The sequence below is a fragment of the Talpa occidentalis genome, unplaced genomic scaffold (genome assembly GCF_014898055.3).
Source record: "Talpa occidentalis isolate TD23 unplaced genomic scaffold, MPIMG_talOcc4v2.1 talOcc4.9, whole genome shotgun sequence".
Lineage (NCBI taxonomy): Eukaryota > Metazoa > Chordata > Mammalia > Eulipotyphla > Talpidae > Talpa > Talpa occidentalis.
The window spans coordinates 10,271,197-10,298,939 of NW_023605305.1; the positions used below are offsets into that span (position 1 = coordinate 10,271,197).

Sequence of the window (27,743 nt, forward strand, 5' to 3'; positions counted from 1 at the left end):
GTACTCATATCCTGCTTTAAGGCAACAGGTTCTCTCTGCTACAGAATCATGTAAGAAAAGCATTATTATAGAGTTATAAAAGTCTCCTTGTCCTACACTAGCTATGACAGAACACAAGTTTAGAGCCCACTTAGGGCTACATAGCAGGTACTCACACAATAAGATCTCCAGTCAACCTGACCAGGGAGAGGAGGGTATGCTTCAAGGAAGCAGCCAGGGACAGACTCTGGCCACACAGAGTCCCCAAGTGAGCAGCCTGCACAGCGCTGATGTAACTCTCTGAAGGGATGGTGTCATTGGCAAAGGCATTGCGCTGAAAGGCCACAAAACAGACGTAAGTGGACAGAACACTGATCTACCAGGATAAAATTCTCACATGGACAAAAAAGAAACCAAACTGGCATAAAGATCCCATGGTGATTTATAGACGATGGCCGACCCTCAACATGCACTATTATCCATCCTGAGAAGGAAAGCGGAATGGGATTAAAGCAGCAGCTAACAAATTTTACTTAATACAAAGTTAATACACTCACAACCACTTTTCATATAATTGTTATATACTATATTTAACATTAAAACTATCGTTTGTCTCTAGTAATTTAGGAGGGTCTGGATTTTCCCATACAGCAAGGGCTGTTTTAAATTTTAAATATTCTTACACTGTAGCTCCAGGAGACGTAAACAGAGGTCATGATTACAAAGCAGGGGTAACAAGACGGCAATTCTTGACTTTTCCAAAGAAGTATAACAATGAATAACAGGCATAGAGTACATACGAAGACTCAACAGTCTTCTCTAAAAGCCTAAACAAGTTAGGTCAAAGGAGCAGGTTCCTGACATAGCACTTAAGAAGAAAAGGAAACAGAAAACCCATGTGACAGGCACTTTACATTAGTAAACTTCAGTAAACTTCATTAACGCTGAAGAAACTGAGACTAAAAGAAATAAAGGGGTTGTCTGTGATTTTAGGACCACAGACTACCATGTGGGTGAGTCAAGGCACGGCAAGCACTGTTACAATATATGAAAGTCTCTTGAGAGCTAGTTAAAACCTAAAGAACTGAGACTAGAACACAGAATGGCCAGCCCTCCCCATTTCTACTCTTGGAGGAGACAGACACTCACCCAGGACCCAATGTTGGGAAACTCATTGGTGCTGATGTTGTTCCAGGAGTCACACACAGCCTGCACCGACGATGGTAAATTCTGAACCAGTGTTGGGCCTTGAAGTGACAAAAGGAGAAGGGACCATCACAGAAAAGCAGGAATGACACACATTTAAAAGCCAAGTCCCAGTGCAGGAAGAAACACCAAAGCCCAGACTGCTGAAATGATTACTGAGAGAGCGAAAGTAGGTCTTCCAACAGCAGTGTTCTGTCCAAGACTCAGCTAGCTGCGTAAGAGTCAATGCTCTCAACTGTAAAATTCTCACGTCCATCACACTCACTTCGTAATCTTGCATGTAAAGAAGACAACTGAAAACAAGATGCACTGTGAGGGCAATATTAAGATCAGGCCAGGGGGCCTCCCCGGTGGCGCAGCGGTTGAGCGCTGGGTTGCGAAGCTGCCCGCGGCCTCTGCGGCGCCGGTTCGATCCCCGGCTGCTCCCCGGCCACCAGAGGAGGGTCCCACATGGCGCGCAGACCTCTCCTGCCGCCCGCTGCTCCCCTCAGCAGTGTACTTCGGTCCTTCTGCCTGCTCTGCTCCCCGCTCTGGCTCTGGTGAATTCTCTCACCCTCCCGCGCTTCTGACTGTACCCAGTGCATGTATAAACAAAACAAACAAACAAACCAGCAAACAAATAAATAAAGCATGCCTCTATAAAAAAAAAAAAAAAAAAAAAAAAAAAAAAGATCAGGCCAAAATCACCCCTAACCCTCCGCTACCCCTGAACACTAAGTGTTGCTGCAATCTCTTCTCCTGAAGAGAAACCTTAAGGGCAGGGGTCATTCGTGCACATTGAGAACAGCATTCAGTGAGGTAGTGGAATTCAATTTCTGAAAGTGGGAATACCGAAATTAAAGGAAATACAAATGGCTATAAATTTAACTCCAATTCTACTCAAGTCCTTTTGATTTCCCAGCCTAAATTTCCACCATTCCTAACATGGGGAAGAGGCTTTCCCAAGTACAAGGCAGTAGCTTGCTGGTCTTTCTGCTCTCTGCAAGTGAAAAGAATAAAGATCAGTGCAGATGGCGAGAGATCTCGCACTTTGACACCAACCGATTTTGGTTTGGATCCCAGCTCCCACTTGAAAGATAAAGGACTTGGGGCCAATAACTTCTCTCTAAGCCTCAGTGTCCTAATTAGTAAGCAGGGATGATGATGACACTTGCCTCAAAGGGTGATTTTGAAAGTCAAAACAGATACACCTATGTCAATGCTTGCCACACAGAAAGGTTCCAGCAGCTACAAGGGGGACAGAAGTGGTAGCAGTAATACCAGTAGTAATAGTGTTACTCAAAGAAGCACATTCACTTACCAAGAGTGTTCGCTTTGCACCTACTGGAGCCAATAGCCAAAACAGCAGCAAATCCATGCAGTTTCTCCTGGGAAGGTTTTTCAGTGGCTCCCTCTTCATTAAAGTTCTGTAGCAAATAGGCTCTAAAGGAAAAAATAAGGGGAGATATAAAAGCTGAAGGAAAACAACCCAAATGCCCAAAAATAGATGACTGGATCAAAAAGATGTGGTATATATACACAATGGAATATTATTCAGCAATCAAAAGATTGTTCAAACTCATGCCATTCGCAGGAACGTGGTTGGAACTAGAAGGAATTATGCTCAGTGAAATAAGCCGGAAGGAAAAATATCGGATGGTTTCACTTATAACAGGAATATAGAGGAACCAAGTAAGATATCAGTGTAAAAAATATATATATAATAACAGTACAAAACACAACAAAACAAAAAGACAATTATAAACCAGAGATATACTGCAGGGGAGGAGGCGGGAGAGGGATGAGAGGGAGGGAGGGAGGAGCACAGGGGACTGTGGTGATGGTGCAGGGAGCCTTGGGGATGCAAATATTGTCTAAAAAAAGATACATGTTAAAATAAAAAAATAATAATAAAAAACAAAATAAAACACTTGATTTGCAAAAAAAAAAGCTGAAGGAATCTATAACCCTCACAAGAAAAACTAACCCATCAAACACCTCAGCTCAGAAGGCTCTGCCATAACAGGCCCAGTAGAGTGTGTGGGCCGTCAGAGGGCAATGACTTGGTCAGCTGTGTTACTGCCCTCTTCCCTGCACCTAGAAAAGCACTGAGCACATCGCAAACACTCAGATTTACTATTCATTTTGACTGCTCTTTTCTGTTCAAAACTTTCCATTCAAGCAATGGTCTTTTTTTTTTTAATGCAAGACATTCATACTAAAAGATGTAGTTAAAAGACAACGATCCAGGTCCAATTCGGCAGAAAAGCACACTAGAACAGGAGCTGATCAGTAGAGTCCTACAGGGACCAGATAAAACAAACCAGCTAAGGGGGCCCAGTGGGAACTGGGACAAGGCCAGCTACTCCTCAAGCTTCCATGTGGGAAGCCAGGTCCAGTTTTGACAGCTCTTCCAATTTAAGAAAATCCAGAGATTTCAATTTTTGAATAAATTCCCAACTTTTATATACTGAACATGAATCCTAAAGTACCTAAACATCATTTATGCATTGTGCAATGCTTATAATAGAAAGAGCTGAATTTCAAAATATATTCTAACTCATAAAACAATTTTTTTCCTCAAACTATATGCCATGAAATTTAAAGTACTTCATCTCAGTGAACAGAAATGGCAGTGTTTGGAAAGACTACATTATCTTTTTTGTTTCCTACAAGTTAAATGTGGCGAGGGAGGGAGCACGCAACCCAAACTTATAAAAAGGAAAAAATATAAAATTCTGAGTCATTGGGGATCTACGGAGTGAACAGTGCTTAGAATTACAAAGTTCAGTTTGAAGAACATTCAGGCTCCTAAAGAAAGCACCACCCAAAGATGGAAGTGCCCACGTCCAAGGTCTCCACACAGGCAGCCGGCCACACCTGGTGAATGATGCATAGGTGTCAATAAGCTGCAGCGTGGCGGGAAGCAGGTTCTTGGTGATCTCAGATGACTTGTGAGGATCAGTCTCGGCAGCCATCTTAGAAAAGTGTTCATCCAAAGAGACCTGGACCTTCGAGATAGCGGCATCCAGGGTGTAGATGGATTGCAGACTGGGGATTTCATGGAGCTGCAAGATGGTGGTACAGTCGATACTACAGAACGACGAGATCTTGCAAAACACATAAGATGTTAATTAGCTATGGCAAAGGCTGTGGTAGAAGCCAGGTTCTGTCATTACAACTCCAAATCTAACATACCTGTCGAGCAAAGTATTCCTCTACAATTTCAACATCGTACTTCACTGAGCTGCACTTGGTGGATGCCAGCTCTAGGAGAGACCCTGCATGTTCAGCCTTCATTCCCTGTTTGATAAGGTGATCCTATTTGGACAGACAGAGAAACATGTTCAGGTAATCAATACAGACAGAGTATAATGCTTTCATTACCTTTAAATTAAAGTTCCCAGAGGTGTAGAGGATGCAGGCTCTAAGACCTCTTAGTAGCAAGCTCTGTTACACAATGGTACCTTTATCCAGTTGACATAGGAGCTGATCCGAAGGCGGGAAGACCAGCGCAGAGTGTGTAAGATGTCACATTCACTCATCTCAGGCGAGTTCATGGCCAGCTGGTTCATGTAAGTCTTGGAGGGTGGCAAAATACCTAGGATCCTCCAAAGTATCAAAAAGTAGTATTGAAGGGCACAGGCCTCCTGGAAGAAGCAAAAAAATGGTCACAAGGAAAGCAGCACTCCAACAGCCTCAGACCTCCCTAACAGTTAAGAACTCTTCCAAATACAGCTTAAAGCAGAATTGTGTGAAGTCCAAATTCTCAACTGAGATTTGACTCTCAAGTCTTCTCTCTAGATCTTTCTTGTGAACACACACCTAATAATCTGATAATTCACTCCATGTTCTATACATGTCACAGGCCAAAAAAAGCTGCTCTAAGACAACCGTGACTACCTGATAATTCAAGTAACCAAAAGAGAGCAGGAGACTCTCTTCAGCAGGCCCCTATAATGACCTGGTCCTTTCTGTGACCTGAACTGATGTTACAGCTTTTAGGGATAGAGATACATTCATAGGACCAGAGAAAATGCTCAAGTGTGAGGCTTGCAACATAAGCCATCAACCAACAGTCAGAGGAGAAACAGTACTTAAGAGGCCATTAATTCGCAAAGATCATCTCTCTCAATGCTAAAAAAGTAACACAAAAATGATAAAAATTATCTCTAAGGTGAATAACCCCCCCCCCAACCCACACAGATTCAATTTATTTAATAAATTGAACAGGCCTAGAAGGAAATTTCTGGTAAACTCCTACCCAATTATCAAACACATCCCAACTGTTCCTAATCAGTCTAGGCTCCCGTGTTCTTACCAGGGCTGTTATGTTCTTGTTTTCCTTTCTCCTGACTGTATCAAGCTGGGATCCAGCTGCAAGCAGGGATGTCAGTGCAGTATAAAGCTCGTCGTACTTGACAAGCTTGGAGAAGAGAACGTCACATGCCTAAAATCAAGAAAGAATAATTTTTTTCTTTTTTCTAAAAGCATTTTTTCCTATCCCATACACTATCCTCTTAACGTCATGACAAACAAAACAGCTCTTCAAGTCAGTTATTCTCCTTGCAGCAGATCCCCACTCAGGAAGCTCAGTTTATGAGCAATTATGAATACATAAATGTCAGCTTTAGAATGAGGCAATATATTTTTGTCTATTAAAATAACCGCAAGTGACAAATGCTTAAAAAGAGCCAGCCTTCAGGAATAATGTGTCAAAGGTATCAATTAGCAGGGAGTATATCCCCGACAACAAAGTAGAGACCAGCAAATAAATACTAAAATAACACTTTTCTTTTAGAGGAAGTTCAAACTCTAATATAAACCAAATTCCCTTATTACAGAACAAGTCATTCCCCCCACCTCTTGACACAAGCTGACTTTGGTGGAGGTCATCTGACCCATATTTAAGATGGGGTTTTAAAATTCCTAATACTGGGCCTCGCTGTTGGTGCAAGGGGTTAAAGCACCGCACTATGAAGCAATCTGCAGCCTCGGCAGCATGACTTCGATCCCCGACTGGGCAGGCAGCAACCCACATGGCAAGGCAGACCTCTCCTGTCTCGCCCGTTGCTCCCCTCAGCAACGTACTTCAGTCAGTCTGCCTATTCTCTTCCCACTCTGTCTCTGGTGAATCCTCTCACCCCCAGCATCTCTGGCGTGAACCCCAGCTCTTTTATACATAAATAAATAAATCTTTAAAAATAAATAAATAAATAAAAATAAAATTCCTGATACCACAGAATCGAGTCGGTTCAAATCATCCTCTGAGGCTTCTGGGGACAGGACACAGTAGAATCTGGGTTGTGGGACTGCATCTGAAAAACAATGTGCTTAGTAAAACAATGCTTTCCTTTTTAATTCTGGTTAATAAACATAAAATATAGAAACAACGGACACATTAGAACAAGAGTTTCCCAAACTCAGTATACTGAAATTTTGGACCAGATAATTCTTTGCTTGGGGGGCTGTCCTGTGCACTACAGGATGTTTAGCAGCTTCTACCCAGTGAATGCCAGTAGTATCCTCCCTCCCACCTGTGACAACCAAATATCCCCTGACATAGCCAAATGACCTTTGGGACAGTTTAAGAACCACCGCTAGAAGGTAAACTAAGGTATAATATGATCACCAAGTTAATCAACAAATTGTCACATAAAATTGACTGCATTAAGCCCTAAAGCTACGTCCCCAACATCAAAGGGGCTAGCAACTCACACAGAGGCTTGATATATTTCCACAAAATACATCTGACATCTAACAATCCTCAGGATGAAAGCAAACATGTTAAAAATAAGCAAGAGAGTTGCCTCATCAAAAAAACAGAAAACTGCCAAGTTTTCTCCCATTAATTTCACCAAAACCCAAAAGGAAAATCAGTTGGTGGATTAGAACTATATCCCTAAGCAAAAATTAAACTTAATCACCCACAGACACAAAGATCCCTAATTCTTGTGTCTCAATGGGTTTTTTTTGGTTGTTGTTCTTAAATTACTATGGCATACGTGGACTCTAGTTCTGAAAATGCTTCAAATCTGTAAGAATGTGCCACCCATTTTGAGTAGACTAAGTCAAATAACAAAGATCTCTAAATTCAAACCCCCCCACCCCCCCACCCCGATAATCACTGAGTCAGTTTCTAAATGACAATCCTTTTTCTGACCTGATGAAAAATGCTTCGACCAGTTCTCTTCTACTTCTTTGAACCCATGATAGAGAGGGGTGGTTGCCCGGCGGCTGGTGCTGTCCTGGGATCCACTGGCCCACCCAAAAGGAGGACTTAGCAGGTTATGCTGCACCTTTTAAAACATATACACTCAAATTAGAAGAGATTCATAGTCACCATTTTGCTTCTCACTCCAGACATAATAGATTGCTATATGAAAGTTTGGGTAACTCGCAAACCACAGTTAAATTTTAGATTTTTCTGTGACTTCTCTTAGAATGGAATTTCTGCTAGAATATGTAAAAGTAGTGTTTTTCATTTTTAAGATGAAACATCTTAAGAAACCCTGAATAAAATAACCATTCACTGGCCCTCATTTTGGACCCTTAAAATAAAGAAATTTACTAGTCCATAAAACTTACTGCTCAACCACCATCCAACAACTAAGAAGCAGCTGAACACGAAAGACAGGCTTGAACTTCATGAGTTCATTTATATGAGAAAATCCTCAGGTTCTGCCTTCACAGATCCAACCAGTCACAGATGTTGGTTAGTTGAATGCACAGGTGAGGAACCCCAGATCCAGAGGGGCCACTATAAGGGACTTGAGCATCCTCAGGTTTTTTGCTATCTGATAGGGGCAGCAACAGGGGGCGGGGTTTCCTAAAACCAATTCCCAAGGATACCAAGGGACAGATGCAGTTATGTTTAAGTTTTCAGAGAGTCAAAAGTTCTACTCAGATTTCATTGCATTGGGGTTAGCTCCCCTAACCACACATTGTTTAAGGGTCAACTGTAGTCACCAAAGGCCCAAGGGGTAGACACAGGTGAAACGGTGATTTCAGAAAGAACACCGTGCACAGTGCCTCAAATCCATTTTAACAAGTGCTTCAAAGCAAATAATCTACATTTATTGCTTCTGGCTAAGCATAAACTGTAGGTGCACACACAAAGTCCCAGTGGTCTTCTGACCACAAGCACACCTAAAATCTCAGGTGAGTAGGTCATTTTGGATCATGTTAACTCCTAAGAACAAAGCTCTCAATAACAGCGAGTAAAGGAAAAAGAATGTGTTCATCTGTACCTGCTCAAACAGATACACAGGGGCCTTGGAGTACTGATGAAGCAGGTAATCAAAGATCAACAGGAGTCGAGCCAAGATAAGCGGCACGGAGCGCATTTGGGTATCCATGTTGGCACTCAGCTCCTGGATGATCTGCACAAAAAGGGTCAATATGGCTCGCCGGCCCTTCTCGGTGAAGTTGTGGAAAATGAGAAGCAGAAGCTGCAGGTGTTCTACATTCAAATCTTCCGTCTCGTTGGGCACCACCCCTTGCAGGGCATTCTGCTTCATTGTTGACAAAAACCTACCACAGACAAAAGGAGACTATGTCTGGCGGGAAAAAGTCAGGATAGGCCCTAGAGTTATAATGTCAAGTTGTGGAAGAGCTAAACTACTTAACCCCAAGCATTAAGGCAACAATTTAAGGAAGACAAAAAGCCTAAAGAAGAAACTAAACCTCGGCTGCAAAAAAAGTTAGATGTGGTCACAGAAGCAGTCCCAAGAACGCTTCGGCTCTATCGTCTGCAGCCTCGGCAGTTCAACACCCATTCTGCCATTTCTGAGCGGGGCGAGAATTGCAAATTCCCCAAAAAGTGTGAGTTTTTCAAACTCATAAACCTGGACAGGTAAAAATAATTCGATTACTTTTCCCTATACTTATTTCTATAGTTTAATTCTTATTTTGTGTTTAGCCTACAGGTTAAATGACTAAATCAAAAATAATGCACTATAAAGCAACAAAAAAATAACTATTCAGAAAGCTTGTCAGAAGAGCTTTTAAGCAAAAAAGAAAGAAATGTAGCTACATATTACTATCTTTGCTATTAAGGGAAGAGATTTGTGTTTTAATAAGGGTTTCACTCAAAATATCCCCCCCTACCTCCTTCCCTTTTTGCAAGGCTCCACCAGAAAAACACAGTGGGTCTTTGGCATTCAAGAGGTTTATGGTTCCTCAAATCCAGCATTAGAACAATATTTGATCACAAAAGGGGAACAGAAAAGCAAGTCTTAGGAAAACAAACTGCTTTGAAGACTCCTAACCATGCAAACAAAAATGGCAAATATAGGTCCATCTAAAGAGGATTTAGGGCCTCCCTGGTGGCGCAGCGGTTGAGCGCTGGGTTGCAAGGCTGCCCGCGGCCTCTGAAGCGCTGGTTCGATCCCCGGCTGCTCCCTGGCCACCGGAGGAAGGTCCCACATGGCGAGCAGACCTCCCCTGCCGCCCGCTGCTCCCCTCAGCAGTGTACTTCATCACTGCCTGTTCTACTCTCCGCTCTGGCTCTAGTGAATTCTCTCACCCTCCTGCGCTTCTGACTGTACCCAGTGCTTGTATGTATGTATGTATGTATGTATAAATAAATAAATACATAAATCTTAAAAAAAATAAAAATAAAGAGGATTTAGATGACTAATCTGAGCATTCCCCAGTATAAAATTCTTTAGAAGTTATCCAAACAAGACTGCAAGTCACTCTAAGTGGTGTGACTCTGAAAGCAAAATAAGAGCAGGCTTCCCTGCCCCCTCTTTCAAACCACGTCAGGATACATTCAGGAGTCAGGTTCTGCCTCATAATTATAACCAAATCCCCCATATATTAAAGACTCTGTTTAATATAAGCAACACATCCTCCCCCACCCACCCCACTTTAAACACTGCCATCAGAGAACCATCACAGAGTCACAGGTAAATGCCAAAGTCACACAAAAAAAGCAAATAACCTTCTCCATTGGGCTGCTCTTGGCACTCTCTTACCTGTCCCAAACTTTCAGGCATTCCGGGACATCGGGATCACCTTGAACGCCGGCTTTATGCTGCCAGATGAGCAGGAGGCGTGAAAGCACAGAGAGGCTTTGAGGATGGATGTACAAGGGCCAGGGGCCCTCAGAAAAAGGAGCCACTCCCAGCTGCTGCAGCAGTGTGTTCTGACATGAAAGACAGACAAATGACCATTAGGAAAGACAGCGAGGTTGCTCTCCAGTGCTGCTTCTGCACTTTAAAGAAAGAGGAATCCAGAAATTCAGATATAGAAGTGGCTTGGAGAAAGAGTTTATTCACGTAACAAATATATCAACAAGAAAATTACTAATATAGCCCCCATTAACAGCTTGCGGTTAGTGTGAGAAATGCAGTCCTGAGAAGGAAAACCACATGTGATGACAGAATCAGGAAATCTGTCTAAATGGATGAATCATGAAAAGTCTGTGCCGTCAAAAGAAAACTCTTGAACAATTGTGCGAGCTAATGGTTTTTTCTCTCGCAATCAGTTATATGATACAGTAACACTCGAGAGGAAGCTCCAACAACTCATATTAACAGCACAAAAATTTTGCCTGCAAGATGTTAAGGCATCTAGAATTAAGGTCATTCTTTGCCTCTAGATGTAGCACGTCTTTCAAATGAGCTTTACTTTCAGCACAGTTAACTAAGCTACAACTTATCTTCCTAAACATACACAAACCGAGCAGGATGCCAATGGAAAACCAGACAAAAGCCCGTCTTCTCATTTGGCTTCAGAAAACACAAATCACAGTCACCTCGGGATATAAAATAAATCTCCAAGTCTGTCAAATTAAATTATAGTCTTATAAAACATTCCAGAAGAGCCCCTTCCTTGCAAATATTATCCAAAATGGCACCAATATCAAGGGTAGTGTACAATACGGGCAGTAACCACAGGCTGAGCTCTGTACACAGACTCATATGTTCAGACAGTGGCATTAAGTGGGTATGCGTGCCACCTTACTAATGAGGGAAACACAGCTCAGAGAGGTTGACGAACATAAACACAGTCACAAGATTACCATGGGAGAAACCAGGTTTAGAACTAACGCTCACATTCTTAATCACTATGCTCAGCACAGCATAACTGACTTCTTAACTCCTGACTCCAAAACAACAAAAAAAATAACATGCCTGACCTATGTCCCAAAAACTGTAGCACTATTATAATTTAGAAAACATCTAAATGTTCAAAACAAGGAATGTGCATTTGTAATGGAAGCTACTGTAACAGTAAAAATCATTGAAAAAGTAAAGCAAGTGTGTGTGTGCGCGCGCGTGTATGTGTGTGGTGTGTACACAAAACAGTAACATGTGAAAAAGCAGAAACCAAGACTTAAGTTGTGATTATAACTGTAAAACTACGCTTCTACAGGTCCAGGCACTAGATGGAAACACAAAAAATTAAAATGAATTTCGTGGGAGGCTCATGGTTAACATACATTTTTATAACGGTATTTACACATTTTTTTCTGTGAGACTTTTTGTAGTTGATGTGGTGACATTTTCAGCCCCTGAGACATAATGAGCTAACATTCCTCAGAAGCCTGGTTTTTCCTGCCAGTCCAACTCTGACCAGTTCTAAGTAAGAGCAGCTGACTTTCTTAGAAGCTGAGCCAGCACTCAGCAGCATGCCCTGGCCTGAACCGCCACCCCTGCTCCCACCCTCGGCACAGCAGGCAGCCTGAGACTCCTGTGTTCACCTTCATCTCTCCATCCTCTGCCCACCTCACCATTTCTCATTTTCTTCAATAGCAGAAGAGATCTTAGAAATCTTAGAAGAGAACTATCTTAGAGGATAGTCCCCAAACCTATGCTATCAATCTTAACTTTTTAACTCCTGAATTTCAGACTCACATTTCCACCTAATTTCTAGACATTTCATTCATCCTACTGGCTTCTCAAAATTTCATATTTAAAATAAATCCAAGTATATCTCCTCCTACCCCCAGACCAACTCTCTTTTCTCACTTCCTATTTCTATTAAAGACAATAATGTCCTTCCAGTCTCATTTGGGTTTTAAGCCCTTGCAATGTCTTAAGACTCCTCCTTTCTGTTTCCTATAATCCCTGCTATGATGTCTGCTAGAGGTCCTTTTTTTCATCCCTTTTCTCATGATCCTACAGATTCAAGTCATTTTTATTTCCTTGGCGCCCACAACAGCGCCCATGACACATAGCTTAGGGCTCAACGCCCATGCACTGAATGAATGAGCCAAGGTCACTGCTGCAACAACAGTAACAAATACAGGGCAGTTACCATCTAGCAGGGACTTGTACTGTGTGACAGGCACTTTCGTTTTTTGGTGATAAAATTTACCATGTGAAGTGTACAGTTTTGCTGTATTAAGAACACACATTGTGCAATCATCACCCCGATCTTTAGCACCTTTTAATTCTCCACACAGAAAGTCTGTACCCATTGAACTCTAACTCCCTGAGACTGTGACAGAATAAGAAATATGTATTTGGTCGTTGTCCCATTCCTGGCATAGCACTCTTAAAACTCTTACAATTCCCTGCATGGTGAGATGACAGGAATGTCTTTTGTATTCATAAAAATCCCCTTTCAACTATCATTGGCATGATAAGATTATGCCAATGATCTCTTGGGGGGCCCCCAGACAGCCTCAGGATGGGGGCTGGCTGCCAAAGGAACCAACCATGCGATTAAAGGGTTGGACCTTTCGGTCCCACCCCAGATTCCAGAAAGGCAGCTAGGGATTGAGTTAATCACCAAAGGCCAATAGAGCAAGATGCCAACAGAAAATCAGACAAATAACTTTCTCATTTGCCTTCAGAAGCTACAGTATCTTAGTAGACTGCTTTATCAGACAAATGCAAAGGAAAAGAGGGGACATGCCAAACAAAAACATCTCCCAAAATATTCCAAAGTCATTAATAAATAGGTTCCGATTTCTTCTCTAAATAGGGAATAGGCTACTGGTCTTACTAATTCAGAATTTATTGCCTTGACAGTTGAAAACAATTTGTTGGACATAACTGATGTTGTTTACTTTCACAGTAAACAATGTTTACTGTTTATTAACTTTCCTTGGAGAAGAATGTATGTCTTGCAACAACATCCGAGGTCGGAGAACAGCAGCAGACAGGATGCACTGACCACTCTTCAGTCTCTTCCATCACAGCAAAGAAATTGAAGGAAAGAATTAAAGTCCCATGTTTGGAGATGGAATGGAATTCTCTGCTGTGATCAGCCAAAATTAGCAGTTACAGGCCACCAGGCTGCAAGGTCTGTAATTAGCTCTAAATGCTAAGAGGAACATCCTTGCTGAGCCTTAAGAATTCCTACTCTCTAGAAAAGCATAGCTCTGTCGCTGGTTGGACAAGTTTGGACAAGAAAAGGCCAAATCTATGAGCTTTAAAACTTTCCTAAATAAACTTAGATCTGGGCAAGGAACTGGTAACTTTGGTAGGATACCCTAACTATACAGTCTAAGGAAGTTCTATGGGCTATGAACATAGATCAGTAACAAAATAAGAAAGCTGTGTATTAACTGAAGCATTTTCTAATCTTCTCTTAGATCAGGAAACAACTTTCCTAGTCAATTTATAGTCCCTTTTCCACCAAAAAAAAAAAAATATATATATATATATTTAACAGTAGGTAAGCATAAGGCGGCTTTAAATTATCTTTTTTAAACAGAATTTCTCAAATGGCTTGGGATTATGAGAATCCATTTTAACCTCTTAAAATAGCTTCCTGGGTTTCTTCCCTTTTAGGTACAAGTGCAAGCCCTTGAATTGTGTCTGGATTCTGAGAATCCACAGAAATAATCTTAAGAATAAACAAAAAATATTTTCAAAACAATCTTAGAATAAATTATGGGAGATCTACACCATTTAAAACCAACTAGGGGGCCTCTCTGGTGGCAAAGGTATTCAAGTCTCAACGCTATCAAGCTATTGCCAGCCACTGCGGCATGAGTTTAATCCCCAGCCAGGGAGCCGACCCACATGGTGCATTCCTATTCTCCTGTCTCGCCGACTGCTCCCCTCAGCAGTGTTATCTCAGTGGATCCTCCTTTTCTGCTCCCCACTGTGTCTCTGGTGAGTCCACTCATCCCTTAGCACCCCTAACCTATACCCCAGTTCTTGTACGCATAAATACAAATAAATCTTTAAAAATACATATTTTTAAAATTTAAGGCATATAAATGCAAAATATGTATATTACATCAATCACACTTTTATGTTATATATTCAATATATATGACGTATATATTATATATATAAACACTAATGAAATGAAAATTTCCAATTTAGGAAATTTCAGTGGTATCAACTGCTTCAGTAGAAGAGAGAGAACCAAAATATTTAAAAATCCTCAGTCAAGAACCCAGGTCTCCGTTTGGTGGCGGTTCTGCAATTAGGAGTATGTAAAAGATCATCTATCTGCTAGAATTCTTTTAAAACACACATTTTTAACTTGTATCACATAGACTACTAATGCTGCTGAACTTTCCCTAGGTTCGTTGGCCACTTGCTATTTCTTTATCTTTTAGCAATTGCTTTGTTGAGGATTTGTCCACTTTTCTACCAGCATACTCATCAGGAGTTGTTTTTATGGCTTTTCCTTTTCTTTAAGCTTACTGGGGATCTGGGAATACATTTTCTTTTCCTTGAAATGATCCAATGAAGGCAGAGCAACATGAGAAGAATCTCTCAACACTCTCTCCAGTGAGGGGATTCCATGACAAACTGTGTTCCTCAGCAATCAGCCTACTGAGAGGTCACGCAGGGAGCTCTCGGCCTAAAGGGTTGTCGTGCACAAACCTGCAGGTTGGGTGACTGGAGGTCGGAAGTGACCAGAGAGTGGTTGAAGTGATAGAGAGCACCAGCAAACTCTTCATCTGATGAACCTTGACGACAACAGGAAAACTAATTATAAAAGCAGCTACTTGATACATCTCACCACCCTGCCAACAGCAAAACTCCACCAGGCATATGTCCTGTCTACTGACCCTTGAGTCCATCTTTGTCCACTTCCTTAATGATGCTGGCCAGAGTGGCCATATGGTGTTCTGAAAGAGATACACTCAGATAGTTTCGGATAAAATTGTTCCGAGAATTCAGCATGGAAGAGGTGATGAAGTTCAAAATGTTGGAAGCCAAACCTAAAAACTAAAAGGAAGACAAAGAAGTTCATCTCAGGTTCATAAAGCCAGAATGCCTACAAACCCTAAATACAAAAAGTAAAGAAAACATGCCCACCAGTCTCATGCAGTAAATAACAATGAATTAGAGAATCATGTTTTAAATGCCCTACAGTAGGAGTAAAGTTTAATTACGATCACCTTTCCCATGTAACTGTACCAGTTATACAAAGTGGTAAGCCATTTTAATACAAGACTTCATGAAGTACTGTATGAAGAGAGACGATTTTCAAGTAAATCAATTCATTCCTTTTGTTCCTTTATAGCCCTGTCTCTGTCCAGCTTAAAATACTAATACGTTTAATTCTGAGGCCTATATCATCATTATACATTACTGAATTCCTAATTTACTTCTTTATTAAATTGAATTATTATTCAAATGTTTTATGGCACACCCACAGCTAGACTAAGCTGCATGAAATCAAGGTTTGTGTCCGATTCTTTCATTGACAGAGCTTCTATTAGTATGTGGGGGCGGGACACAGTGTGTCATTAACAAATACTGGTTGAACAAATAGTTAGCAAAGACTTCTGATGTATGCTAATAGCTCTTTATTTCTTCACCACATCCTTGGAGGCAGGTACAATCACTCCAATATGATCTGAGACAAAATGGAACTTTGGAGAAGTTCAAATTCTTGCCCCTGGTCACATAGCAAGAGGCAGAAGTAGGATTCAAACGCACTTCTAATTCCAAAGTCTCTAGGCTACTAGAGACTACTACTTCCTCTAGGCTACTAGAGGCTACTACTTCCTTCAATCAAGGAAACAACACGAGGGGTATAAACTATTTAATCAGACAATCAATACAACGAAGTCCTAAGCAAAAACTACAGCATTCAGTTTTCCAGCCTATAAATTGTTACAGCTCAAATGATCTGTTTTTCAACCCTTCCATTTCTCCTTCCCCAAAACCTCAGAAACCCACACTTACCAATTCAGGATCTTTGCGACTAGCCAAAATATTGCCCTTCTCTCCAGGGGCATGCTTACTGGGGCTTTTAACTCGGGGTGAGCTCTCCAGTGGAGGGGGTGGGGGAGGAGGCGGAGGGGCCGCTTTCTCTTTACTGGGGGAGATGGTCTCCTCAAACCACTGTCCCAAAATCGGCTCACTGTCATCATCTGAACAGAGGAAGAGAACACAAGAATATCTTGATGTAGTGGTAGTTATAGCATACATCTGTCAAAACTCATTAAAATGTATACATAAAATAGGAGCACTTTATTGTATGGAAATTGGACCTCAGTAAAACTGTTATTTTTTAAAAGGAGCCCAAAGAACGAAGAGAAACAACTTGACTTCATTTTACTGGCAGCGAGCCCAAACATTTTCAAGAGTAAATTACTACTTTTCTGCCAACAGTAAACTCCAAGGGTAAGACTTGAGGGTGAGACTCGTGACACTGTACATTGCTCCCACAAACCTGATTATGAAGAATCTGAGATTTTTCTCTCTATTCAGACTCTGTAAACAGAAGGGATGTCAGTTCTGTCTTGGTGCTCACTACAACAGAGTCTGGAGTTTCTTTCCCTATGTTCCCTATGTTCCCACCCCAGGAAATCTATGACAAATCTCTGACCCCAGCCAACCAAACACCTCACACACAATCTTCTGAGTTCCACTGGGAAAACTCAGAGCAGAGTGCACAAATGGGCCAACATGGAAGGAAAGATGAACAAGTCAAGATGGACTCTGATTTTGGGGAGAGGAAGGAAAAACAACCTGGGCTTTGCGGACAGTAGTCTCCACCACCCAATCCTCAAGAACTTGGCTTGCTCTTAAATAACATGTCATCTCTAAGGGCAAAGACAGCCAAGACCCAAGGTGAAAGAAAATGGTGACTTGGAAACTCAAGGAACCTACAGGGAAATTGCCTGCTTCACTCTACAGCTCATTTCCTGGGAAGGAGATGAGAGTGGCCGCTACCTTGGCTGCTGTCCTCCTCCGTGCTGCTGAAATCATCCTCGTAGTAGGTGTTGGAGTCAGTGGAGGCGCTGGCGTCACTGCTCATGGAGCCTTTCCTCTGCCGCTGCAGGACGCAGGCCTGAAAACACAAGGTTTCTGTGACTGCTGATCACACAATGGAGCCGTCCTACTTCATCTCAGTGACATAAAAAATTCTTTCTTCAAGTATTACGCCTAACAGCTCCCTTTAGGACTCGCATCACTTTACCCTATGAAAGACTCCAAAACTAGAGCTAGGGACAAGAATTGCAAAAGGAATGTTTCCATAGCAGCTCCTACGTCTGTATCAGCATGCCAAATTGCCACAAATCTCTAAGAAGCAACATGTATCACAACTCTCAATAACTGATTCAAATATCTGGAATCAGGTAAGAATTCCTCTCATTTTTAAAACCATTACCATAAATTTTGAGTTTTTAAAGGTCATGCTGCACAGTCTTATTCATTTTGTTGATGATGTTACATAAACCTTCCCAATGATTTGTTTGGACGAGACCTCACCCACCTTTCTATAGGAAGTTGAGAGTAAGGTCAATAGCAGGTTCGTGAGCGGGACAGAGTCAATCAGTCGTTGGATCCTCTGTATGGAGGTGCTCTGCGCCATAATGCTCAAGACCGCAGGGGGACCATCGGTCTCCCAACCCTGGAAATAACAAAGAGATTGAGATACTCTGAGCACGAAATTCCTTGACCTGACAGCTCAAGCTAGCTTACCCAGAAGTGGACTAGCAATCAATTGCTATTCCTTGAGTACAACCTCCTCACCTTATGCAGAGCCTCCACTTGCAGGTCTTGAAAGAGAGATGTTAACAGTTTGACAGCATGGTTTGCCAATATTACTGAGAGCACCCCAAATCCCTGATGCCTACACAAAGAAAAAGGAAAATGCAATGAATGAAAATCTACAAACAGTGGATCATGCTGCCTCCGCATTCCAGACCCCTTGGAGACCTCCCCCTCCCAAACTGTAGATACAAGAAACAGGCCTATCATTGCAGAAGTTCACAACCTCCCTGAAGTTGACCACAGACTGACTTCAGGTTAAGAATTTCCGAACTGGAAACTTTGAAACCTATGAAATTCTGCCATTTAAACTATCAAGTCCAAGCCGTGGGATCAAGCGAACATGCTGACATTTCAATGTTGCTTGAACACTAAAGAGTTATTTGTTTGAGGTTAAAAATTACCGGCTTCTATACAAAAATCTGGGCTCAAACCTAAAACTACATAGTTTTACAATGAAGATGCATAAACCTCTTCTTTCATGGAATATTACTCAGCATTCAAAAAAGATTAACACATGCAACCTGCAGCAACATGGATGGCGCTGGAAGGGGTCATGCTCAGCGAAATAAGCCAGAAAGAAAAAGAAAAATACCGGATGGTCTCACTCATAGCAGGAATCTAGAAAACTTAAATAAGGGACCAGGAAAATGAATAACTATAAGAAAGTAAAAATCAAAATCAACAAACAACCATGAACCAGAGACACTCTATGGAGGGTGGGGGGTGGGGAGGGGAGGGATTGGGGTCAAAATAAGGCGGTTGCAATTGTATGGGGAATATAAAAATTTAAAAAAAAATTATATTAAAAAAAAAAAAACCTCTTCTTTCAAAACAACCATATGACAAAGGTCAGCACATCTAACATACAAGCTCACATAATCAGCACGGGGAGGGGGGGCAGGGAAGACAACTACCGAAGAGAAAAGTGGGGCAAAGTGCCATCAGCAGTTTATAAAAGAAGAAGCACAAGTGACCAAAATGTGACAAGGACCCTAATCACACGAGTAACCAGAGAAACACAAACACGCGCAACACAACTGCTAGCCTCTCCGGTCTAACACCAGCACCGTGCGGGCTGCTGAAAGCCCAGGAGAGCCTAAGGGAGCTGCGGAAACGGCAATAGGCACGCCGCTGGCGCAAGTGCAGACGAAGCAGTTTGAGGGAACAGTTCAAACGCTAAAGTAGGGTGCCCTTTGTCCTGAACATTACACGTCTAGGAATTTACCCTAAGGGGATAATTTTTTAAATGGTCACAAAGATTTTTTTTTAGGTTTGTCACTGCATGGTTTACCAAAACAAGAGCCATGGAGCAGATGAATGTATACAGTGGGGTCATCAGGCAACTACAGCACATTTATATAGGAGCCTATTGTCAGGCATTAAAAAATTTTATAGAAATGACACCTGTCACTAAAAGGATAGCTGTAATATTTCTACATAGTGATCTTATTTTTTGTAAATATATGTATTTCACATGTGTACCCAGTAAAATGAAATGTCTGGTAGAATGTTTCCCTATGTGGATGATTCTTTTTGCTTTCTCATGGTTTATAACTTACACTGTACACATGTGTTCTTTCTGAATCTGAAGAAACTGCACCATTTTAAAAAACATAACTTATTCTGAGGTTATGTCTTTTGGCATTCTCATACTTCCCTTTACAACAGCAGACATGCAAACAGACATTCTAAATAACAAATTGTTCATCTCTCTGGAATACTCTCACTACTCCCTACTTTGGTATCAAATGCCTACCATCCCAATGTCTGTTTCAAATTTCTGCTAAATTACCACTTCTCAGGGAAGTCTGCCATGATTTCTCTGACCAGGTGAAATTTCCCTATTATAATACTTTCTAGATACAATTTGACATAGATTTATATGAATATCAACCTCATGGCTCAGAAATGTCTACTTTTTCTGTTCATCACAGCACTGTACAAACACGAAGTCTGCTACAGAAAGAAAAGATACTTAGTGACTAATTTGAAGCTGACTTCCTTCTTGCATTCTATGCTTGCATTCCCAGTCACCATTCCACATCTCACATAGAGATCAAAGATCTCAAACCCAGGTCTTAAGTTGTTTCTTTCTTTCCCTTCCTGGCAGCCAATCTACTCCTAAACTGGTGTTCCCTATCTCAGGAAAGGACACAACCCAGTTGCTCATGCCAAAAACTTTTCCTGTCATATTTACACTCAACATCTGAGCCATCAGTAAATCCTGTCAGCTTACCTTCAAAATATATCCCCAGTTTGACTCTCCTCTGTCTTGACCACCGTGCCCCAAGTCTCCCCCATCATTTGGGGTACCACCAAGCTTCCTGACCCATTTCCTTTCTTGTCTATGATCCTATAGTCTACCCTCCACACAGCAGCTGGGTTCTGAAATTGCAAGTAAATCAGATCATGTCACCTCACAGCTGAAAACCCCCTAACACCTACAGATTACTTGGCCCTAGGTGATCTGGCCCGGGTTACCTCTCTGACCTAATTTTCCACCACTCTTCCGCCTCCACTTCACCATCCTAGCTACCCTGACTTTGCTATTCCTTAAAAATACCAATGATACTCCCACCTCCCGGCTCAGAACCGGAACAATCCTACCCCAAATATGTGCACTGCTCACTTTGTCACTGCACTTCCACAACATGTCTCCAGGGCCCTTCCTGACCATCCAAGCTGAAATAACAGCCTGTCGCCATCAAGCACCTTGCTCTGGATTAATTTTATTCACAATACTCAAATAATAATCTATCATGACCCCTTTAGTATATTTGCTCTTTGTTGATCCTATTAGAAAATAAACGCCATAGCCGCTCTCCTGTCCGCCTGTGACTATGCAGGTACCTTTATTTCTCCTTCTCTTTCTCCTTTACCTAATAAACCCATCCTTTTAAAATGTTAAAAAAAAAAAAAAAAAAAAGAAGAAGAAGAAGACGACGACGAAGAAAAGAAAGAAAACTCCATAAAGGCAAGGACACTGCTTCGTTTGGCTTAAAAAACAAAACCTTGAACAGCACAAGTCATAGGTCTAGCTTCTTGCCCAGCAAGCAGTACTCTCCAGACTTCATCAAGACAACAGCAAATTTTTTAGCAAGAAGGCCAGGAGGACATGACAGACTCCTCACTTTACAGGTTAAACACGCAAGTGAGTATGGAACTCCAATTCAAATGAGTTCATTTTAGAAAACAAGCTATTTTCCTGATTTGAACTTCATAAAAATCCTAATATATATATATATATATATATATATATATATATATATATATTACACAGTTACTTTCTCCTTCAGAGGAAATCAGATTGGAGAGAACACGGGATCCACTCCAGCCACCAGATGGTTGACTGCCATTACCACAGCTGTTACCTTCAACCAGCTACTGAGCAAATCACCGTACTTAGGTGGAGAAGTGGCATCCCATTAGCTCCCATCAATACAAAGAAGAGAACACAGCAAGGTATGCGTGGCAGTCAAGAAGACACATACCCCTTTCCAGGCCCCAGCTTAGGCGAGCCCACTCCCTCTTTTGTACGTGAAAGGATGTCTCTGACTCGGAGTGCAGCCAGTGGGTCTTTCTCTTTTCCCTTATCAGCCAAGGCCGTAGGACTGAGATTCAATATGAGGAAAAGGCTGTTTAACAAACACCAGGCACCCAGCAACTGGAAGTTCTGATAGTGCTGTTGAAGGCACAAAAGAAAAATATAAAGATAAAAATATTCACATTTTAGAGGCTATAAGACAGGAACAGAGCACAGCCAAGCTTCTTACCTCACCACCAGCTCGACGGGAATTGCTGATTGCTTGTCCAATCATGTCATAGATTTCCAGCTATCCAATATAAAACATACAATCATCTAAGAAAGTTGACATATTTCATTATGCTATATCTTACACAAATTAACTTGGCTTTAGGAGTTAAATGTCCTCAAGTCACTTCCCAGTAACGCACCCCCATCACATGCCACGTGGCACTAATTCCCCTGTCAGTGCTCCCCTGTCATCTTCTCGGAGGCATTCCAGTCACCCAACTGAAAGCAACACACCAGGTACACATCAGAATACCTATGACCGATTTATTCTGCCTACACACTCATCTGACATTATCTTGTTCATTGCGTGTCTCCACCAAGCGCAGTGACATGCTTTCAAGTGTATTTGCTGATTGAATGACTTATCTTCTACCAGGTCCACTGCTACCACAAAGTTTCACTGTCTCCTACAGGAATAACCTATCTGCCAAATAAACAAGCTATGTGTCCACCTCTCAGGCCTTCTACCCCAGGGGAAGAAGTATGGAGAAAACTCCAAGTCCTTCCCTCTGTCAAGGCAATAGTGGAACTGTCCAGACTCCCGCATTTGAACACTCTAGGCTCTGGTGTTCCCAGAGGCTTGGCTTACACATTTCTGGACAATTGTAGCCGCATCGCTCTCATAGTCTTCTTCTTTGGAGCTCGTGGACCCTGTGCGCACTTGCTGGGCGCTACCCACATGAAGGATGGCCATGCAGGTGGCCACACTCACACCTGGAAAAAAAAGATGTAGATTCCAATCAGGGCATTCTCCCAAGAACCCATTAAAATTGAAACACAATCCACCCACAAGCAATTCCATGATTTCATTACTGAAAGTAAATTCCTTAAGGGCAAGACATGGTGTTACCATATGATCCAACAATCATACTCCTAGGCATCTACCCAAATGAGCTGAAAACTGCCATCTACAAAATCCCACACTTAAATATTTACTGCAACTTTATTCATAACTGCCAACAAATGGAAACAATCATGATCCCCCCAAGAGATGCAAGGACAAGCTGTGGGGCATTCACACAATGGAGTATCATTCAAAAAAAAAAAGAGATGAGCAATCAAACCATGAAAACACAGGGAGGAACCATAATATACATTCCAAACCAAAGTAGCCCATCTGAAAAGGTTACACACTCTAAAGTTGATTCTACCTATACAACATTCTAGAAAAGGTAAAACCACAGAGTGGAAAAATCAAGGGTCACTAGGGGCTAGTGGGGGGAGTGAGATTACTAGGTGGAGCACTTGGACTTTAAGGCAGTAAAACCATTCTATGATACAGTGATGATTGATACACATCATTAAGCGTTTATCAAAACCCATAGTACTGAATGAACCCTAATGTAAACGGGCCCACTTCTCAGGGAGCACAATCAACAGGAAGGGGAAATCTTGAAGGAACATGAATGGTAAGTCACTGTATTTACCTGTACAGACACCACCTGTTCACTAAATCTTCTTCAACCCTAGCCACACGGTTAAGAGTCAGCCTCTCCCTTCTTTGTGTGCCCACAACGTTCTATACTTCTCTCACTGCCTTTACCATCTCCTATTTCAGATACCTACACTGTGCAGTTCTGGTCTCTACTGCTTCTGGAGGGCAGCAAGTACAGAGTGTTCATCTCAATATTGTATCAGCAGTTGACATTTTGCTTTTCATAGACTCTACAAGCACATACTATGAAATCACATGTACACATAACACAATGCCAGCAGCTCAACAACAGGGCAGTGAAGATCACTACTGGTACCGCATGGTACCTAGAAGACATACAGATGATCCTTGGGGGAAAACACTGAACAGAAGAGAGCGAGAGTACTCAGAAGGATCACATGGCTTCCAAAAAGCATACATGTGCTTGACTACGAAAATGAAGAGACATAACTTCTCACCTGCATAGAGACAACTTAGGCTAAGCACTGTCACATCTTGCAGACGAGAAGGATTGAGAGGTTCCAACACAGGTAGAGAAAGGGTATCCAATGCCATGGTTACATCAATCACCAGTGAATGAAAACTGGAACATAACACAGCAGAAGATTAAAAAATGCCTTTGAATCATGTCTTCTATAACGTGATAAAGAAATCAGCATGTCATCAAAACGAACCAGCTTCTCTTTTTAAGAGCAGCATCAGAATGTAAAGCACATGCACCCTAGAGTACCTTACCCATTACGGACAGCAGTGGCATCTGCTACTGTCGCTGGCATGATGAAGAAGGAATTGGCCAGCACTGCATCCTGAAACCGATTGATGTAGCGCAAGAAATACGGCAGGTTCAAGCACACACGCAGTAGCTTCTCGGAGCCACCTGGAGTAATGAAAAGGCTCGACCTTACAAACAGGATTCTGGCTGCTGCTTGAGTCTTTTCCACTTAAGGAATTTTTGAAAAGAGAGAAAACGAGCCTTTTAGGGCCTCCCCAGTGGGGCAGCGGTTGAGCGCTGGGTTGCGAAGCTGCCCGCAGCCTCTGCAGCGCCAGTTCGATCCCCAGCTGCTCCCCGGCCACCAGAGGAGGGTCCCACATGGCGCGCAGACCTCTCCTGCCGCCCGCTGCTCCCCTCAGCAGTGTACCTCGGTCCTTCTGCCTGCTCTGCTCCCCGCTCTGGCTCTGGTGAATTCTCTCACCCACCCACGCTTCTGACTTGTACCCAGTGCTTGTATGTATGTATGTATGTATGTATGTATAAATAAATAAATAAATCTTTTTTAAAAAAAGAGAGAGAGAGAAAAAAAATAAAAAGAAAACGAGCCTTTTGACAATGATCAGTCTTACCAAGCTCTTGGAGACTAGCCACATTCTGAGCTATGAATACATTCTTGGTTTTGATAGCAGAGGCTTGATCTGTGGATGACTGTTCATCATTTTCTCCTTCCACCTGAAGAGAAACAAAGAATGTGAAAGGCCCATAAGACATTCTATCTAGGGCTGCGTCCCTGGACTTCAGACACAAACTATCCCAAATAAGCGGCAGCTCCATGGGCACTTGTCATGCTCCCCAGTTAATGAGGGGCAAATTGCTCTCGAACATGGGAGAATGTAAAATACAAGTTATTTTCCCCAAGAGAAAAGAAAATATATACTTTTAAAAGTATGTGTATGTGTGAGTGTGTGTGTGTGGAGAGTGTCCATAACTGGTAGAATAATTCCTTCTGTGGAAAGGGAAGATGTTCCTTATTATTTATCTGCACTGAAAAATGCCATAGGAACGGTCATCAAAACTAGTCACTGGGGCCTCCCTGGTGGCGCAAGGGGTTAAACACCACACTATGCAGCATGAGGTCAATCCCCGGCCAGCCCGGGAGCAACCCGCATGGCGCAGCAGACCTCTCCTGTCTCGCCCACTGCTCCCCTCCGCAGTGTATTTCAGTCTGCCTGCCTGTTCTGTTCCCCACTCTGTCTCTGGTGAACGAACACACACACACACACACACACACACACACACCCCTCACCCCCCTGGCCTGTATTCCAGCTCTTGTATGCATAAATAAATAAATCTTTGGGGAAAAAAAACTGTAGTCACTGGACAAAAGGAGCTGTGGTTTTACTTTCTTTTGCTTTGTATTCTTCAATCTGTTTTCTAATATAGGCAGGTAAGACCATTCAATATCACCAATATAAAATATATCTGTTACTTATTTTTTCTAATATTATCTTAACAAGCCCCACAAGATGAGAACATGCAGCTGAAATAACTCACAGGAGTCTGTGGACCAACAGGTGGTGATGCTACAGTTCTAGGGTTAAAAACTGATGTCAGTTGGTTCAAAAAATTCATCTGTACTTCCTTCTGCCTCAGCTCAGGGCTAACTGGGGAGGCCAGCTCTTTCTGATCTTCCACTGGAAAACACAAACACGAAAAAAAAGATGAGGAAAGTGCCACCAAAGGCAAAACAGGAAAAAGCTGAGCAGAGAAAGGAGCCAAGTAACCAGGTCTGGCAAAAGATCACCCACCATCTGAGAGTGTCTTCACTGTTTGAGGCAGCTTGGCTGATTTCATCATTGCTGTAAATGTGATTATTTCAGTTCTGTCTAGCCGGCTACAGCCAGTGCATAAGCCCTTGATCAAAAGAATCAAGTGTTTCTGAAAAGAAAAATTCAAATATGCCTTTTAGAAGATTTTGCCCTTTTGGGAATTGTAAATGGCACAGGGTCACAGTTCATGTCAAAGCTGTAAATCAAGAAAAAGCACTGAAGTAGAGACTATAAGCTGATGGTCCTCACCCTGTATGTGGCTCACGTATTTGTCTTATTCTGACGGGTTTTTTCTTTATTTGAAGTTATGGAAGGTTTTACATCCAAATCCAGATTTTTTATGTATCTCAACAATTCACTAGAATAGCCTCCACCCCAATGGCAAAAGTCACTAAGTAGTGACTAAGTTGCAACACACTAGGTAGTGTAAGTAAGTGGTGTAAGTAAGTGGTGCAAGTAAGTGTGTAAGTAAGTGGTGTAAGTAAGTGGTGTTAAGTAAGTAAGTGGTGTAAGTAGTGTAAGTAAGTAGTGACTAGCCCTTTCAGGCAAGTCACGCCCCCTTCTCAAAACTGTACTCCCTTCATTTGACCTGCCTCTCACCTGTAGATGTGAGACTCCACAATCCTTGAAATAGCTTCTACAGCCCTCTCAAGGGTAGCAAACTATAGTCTCCATTCAAAAAGTTTCTGAATCAGTGTTACATTCATTCATTTACATATTTTCTGTGATGCCTTCACAGTACAAAGGAAGAGCTTAAAAGATAGAGACTAGTCACAACAGAGACTGGACAACCCACAAAGGATTTACTATCTGGCCCATAACAGCAAATGTTTACCCATTCTTACTCTATGTCAATCCTCTTCCATCAATTCCACTAATCAGTCATTTTCCTACCTCAAGATAAGGGCCAGAAATGGAGCCATCACTCACCTGGGACACAGCACAAGCCTCATCTGGATTCTCCAGACGCAGGAGAGAAAATTCAATCAGGACTTTACAGGCGGCTGCTACGGACTGAAGCTGATTCCGGGGAACTGAGAAAGTAATAAGCTTGACTTAACTACGGACTGCTAAAATTCAATACATCAAACAAGCACCAGGATGTATTTTGTCCAACATTCCCAGGACCAACTACCCAAGGGGTAAACAAAGGCATCTTGGCATTGATGAGCATCAATTTATTCTAGATCAATTTATATTTACTAGACATCAAAATAAGTATAGGGCCTCCCCACTGGTGCAGCAAGTTGAGTGCAGTGCTGTGAAGCTGTCCGCAGCCTCTGCAGCGCGGGTTTGATTCCCAGCCAGCCAGGGTGATACCCACAAGGCACGGCAGACCTCGCCTGTCTCACCCGCTGCTCCCCTCAGCAGTGTATTTCAGTCACTCTGCCTGTTCTGCTCCCTGCTCTGTCTCTGGTGAATTATCTCAACCTCCTGCGCCTCTGGTCTGTACCCCAGTTCTTGTATAAATAAATCAATCTTAAAAAAATAAATAAATAAAACAAGATACTTATATGACGGTAAGTACCAAACACTTCAAATATATTTACTCACTAAATCCTTAAATCAATTCTATGTTATTATCATCAATCCCCTCGTACTTTTTTTTTTAAAGAGTTTTTTTTTTTATACAAGAACTGGGGTACAGGTCAGAGGTGCGGGGGGAGGTTGAGAGGATTCGCCAGAGATAGAGCAGGGAGCAGAACAGGCAGACTGACGAAATGCACTGCTGAGGGGAGCAGCGGGCAAGGCAGGAGAGGTCTGCCACGCCATGTGGGTTGCTCCCTGGCCTGCCGGGATTGAACCTGTGCTGGAGAGGCTGCGGACAGTTCCACCGTGCTGCGCTCAACCT

At 42.2% G+C, this 27,743-nt stretch overlaps 1 protein-coding gene across 7 annotated transcripts in view; it reads right to left on the reverse strand.

The window, feature by feature from the left end:
* Nucleotides 1-27,743, reverse strand: part of UBR4 (ubiquitin protein ligase E3 component n-recognin 4) — a 336,932-nt gene that overhangs the window by 79,959 nt on the left and 229,230 nt on the right. For 5 of the 7 annotated variants that reach the window (XM_037498330.2, XM_054691335.1, XM_054691336.1 and 2 more), the window contains exons 3-28: nucleotides 26,822-26,925; nucleotides 25,871-26,000; nucleotides 25,617-25,756; nucleotides 24,692-24,794; nucleotides 24,086-24,227; nucleotides 23,809-23,933; nucleotides 22,505-22,629; nucleotides 21,875-21,934; nucleotides 21,593-21,783; nucleotides 18,081-18,180; nucleotides 17,821-17,958; nucleotides 17,277-17,394; nucleotides 16,284-16,471; nucleotides 15,158-15,317; nucleotides 14,970-15,055; nucleotides 10,146-10,315; nucleotides 8,415-8,697; nucleotides 7,328-7,463; nucleotides 6,403-6,482; nucleotides 5,486-5,614; nucleotides 4,632-4,814; nucleotides 4,363-4,485; nucleotides 4,045-4,274; nucleotides 2,486-2,607; nucleotides 1,129-1,226; nucleotides 156-313 (exon numbers count right to left, since the gene is read on the reverse strand). In XM_037498330.2, coding sequence (XP_037354227.1) covers nucleotides 156-313; nucleotides 1,129-1,226; nucleotides 2,486-2,607; nucleotides 4,045-4,274; nucleotides 4,363-4,485; nucleotides 4,632-4,814; nucleotides 5,486-5,614; nucleotides 6,403-6,482; nucleotides 7,328-7,463; nucleotides 8,415-8,697; nucleotides 10,146-10,315; nucleotides 14,970-15,055; nucleotides 15,158-15,317; nucleotides 16,284-16,471; nucleotides 17,277-17,394; nucleotides 17,821-17,958; nucleotides 18,081-18,180; nucleotides 21,593-21,783; nucleotides 21,875-21,934; nucleotides 22,505-22,629; nucleotides 23,809-23,933; nucleotides 24,086-24,227; nucleotides 24,692-24,794; nucleotides 25,617-25,756; nucleotides 25,871-26,000; nucleotides 26,822-26,925 — 3,622 coding nt within the window. The remainder of the gene's footprint in view (nucleotides 1-155; nucleotides 314-1,128; nucleotides 1,227-2,485; nucleotides 2,608-4,044; nucleotides 4,275-4,362; nucleotides 4,486-4,631; nucleotides 4,815-5,485; nucleotides 5,615-6,402; nucleotides 6,483-7,327; nucleotides 7,464-8,414; nucleotides 8,698-10,145; nucleotides 10,316-14,969; nucleotides 15,056-15,157; nucleotides 15,318-16,283; nucleotides 16,472-17,276; nucleotides 17,395-17,820; nucleotides 17,959-18,080; nucleotides 18,181-21,592; nucleotides 21,784-21,874; nucleotides 21,935-22,504; nucleotides 22,630-23,808; nucleotides 23,934-24,085; nucleotides 24,228-24,691; nucleotides 24,795-25,616; nucleotides 25,757-25,870; nucleotides 26,001-26,821; nucleotides 26,926-27,743) is intronic. The other 2 variants (XM_054691337.1, XM_054691340.1) reach the window with 2 other exon arrangements.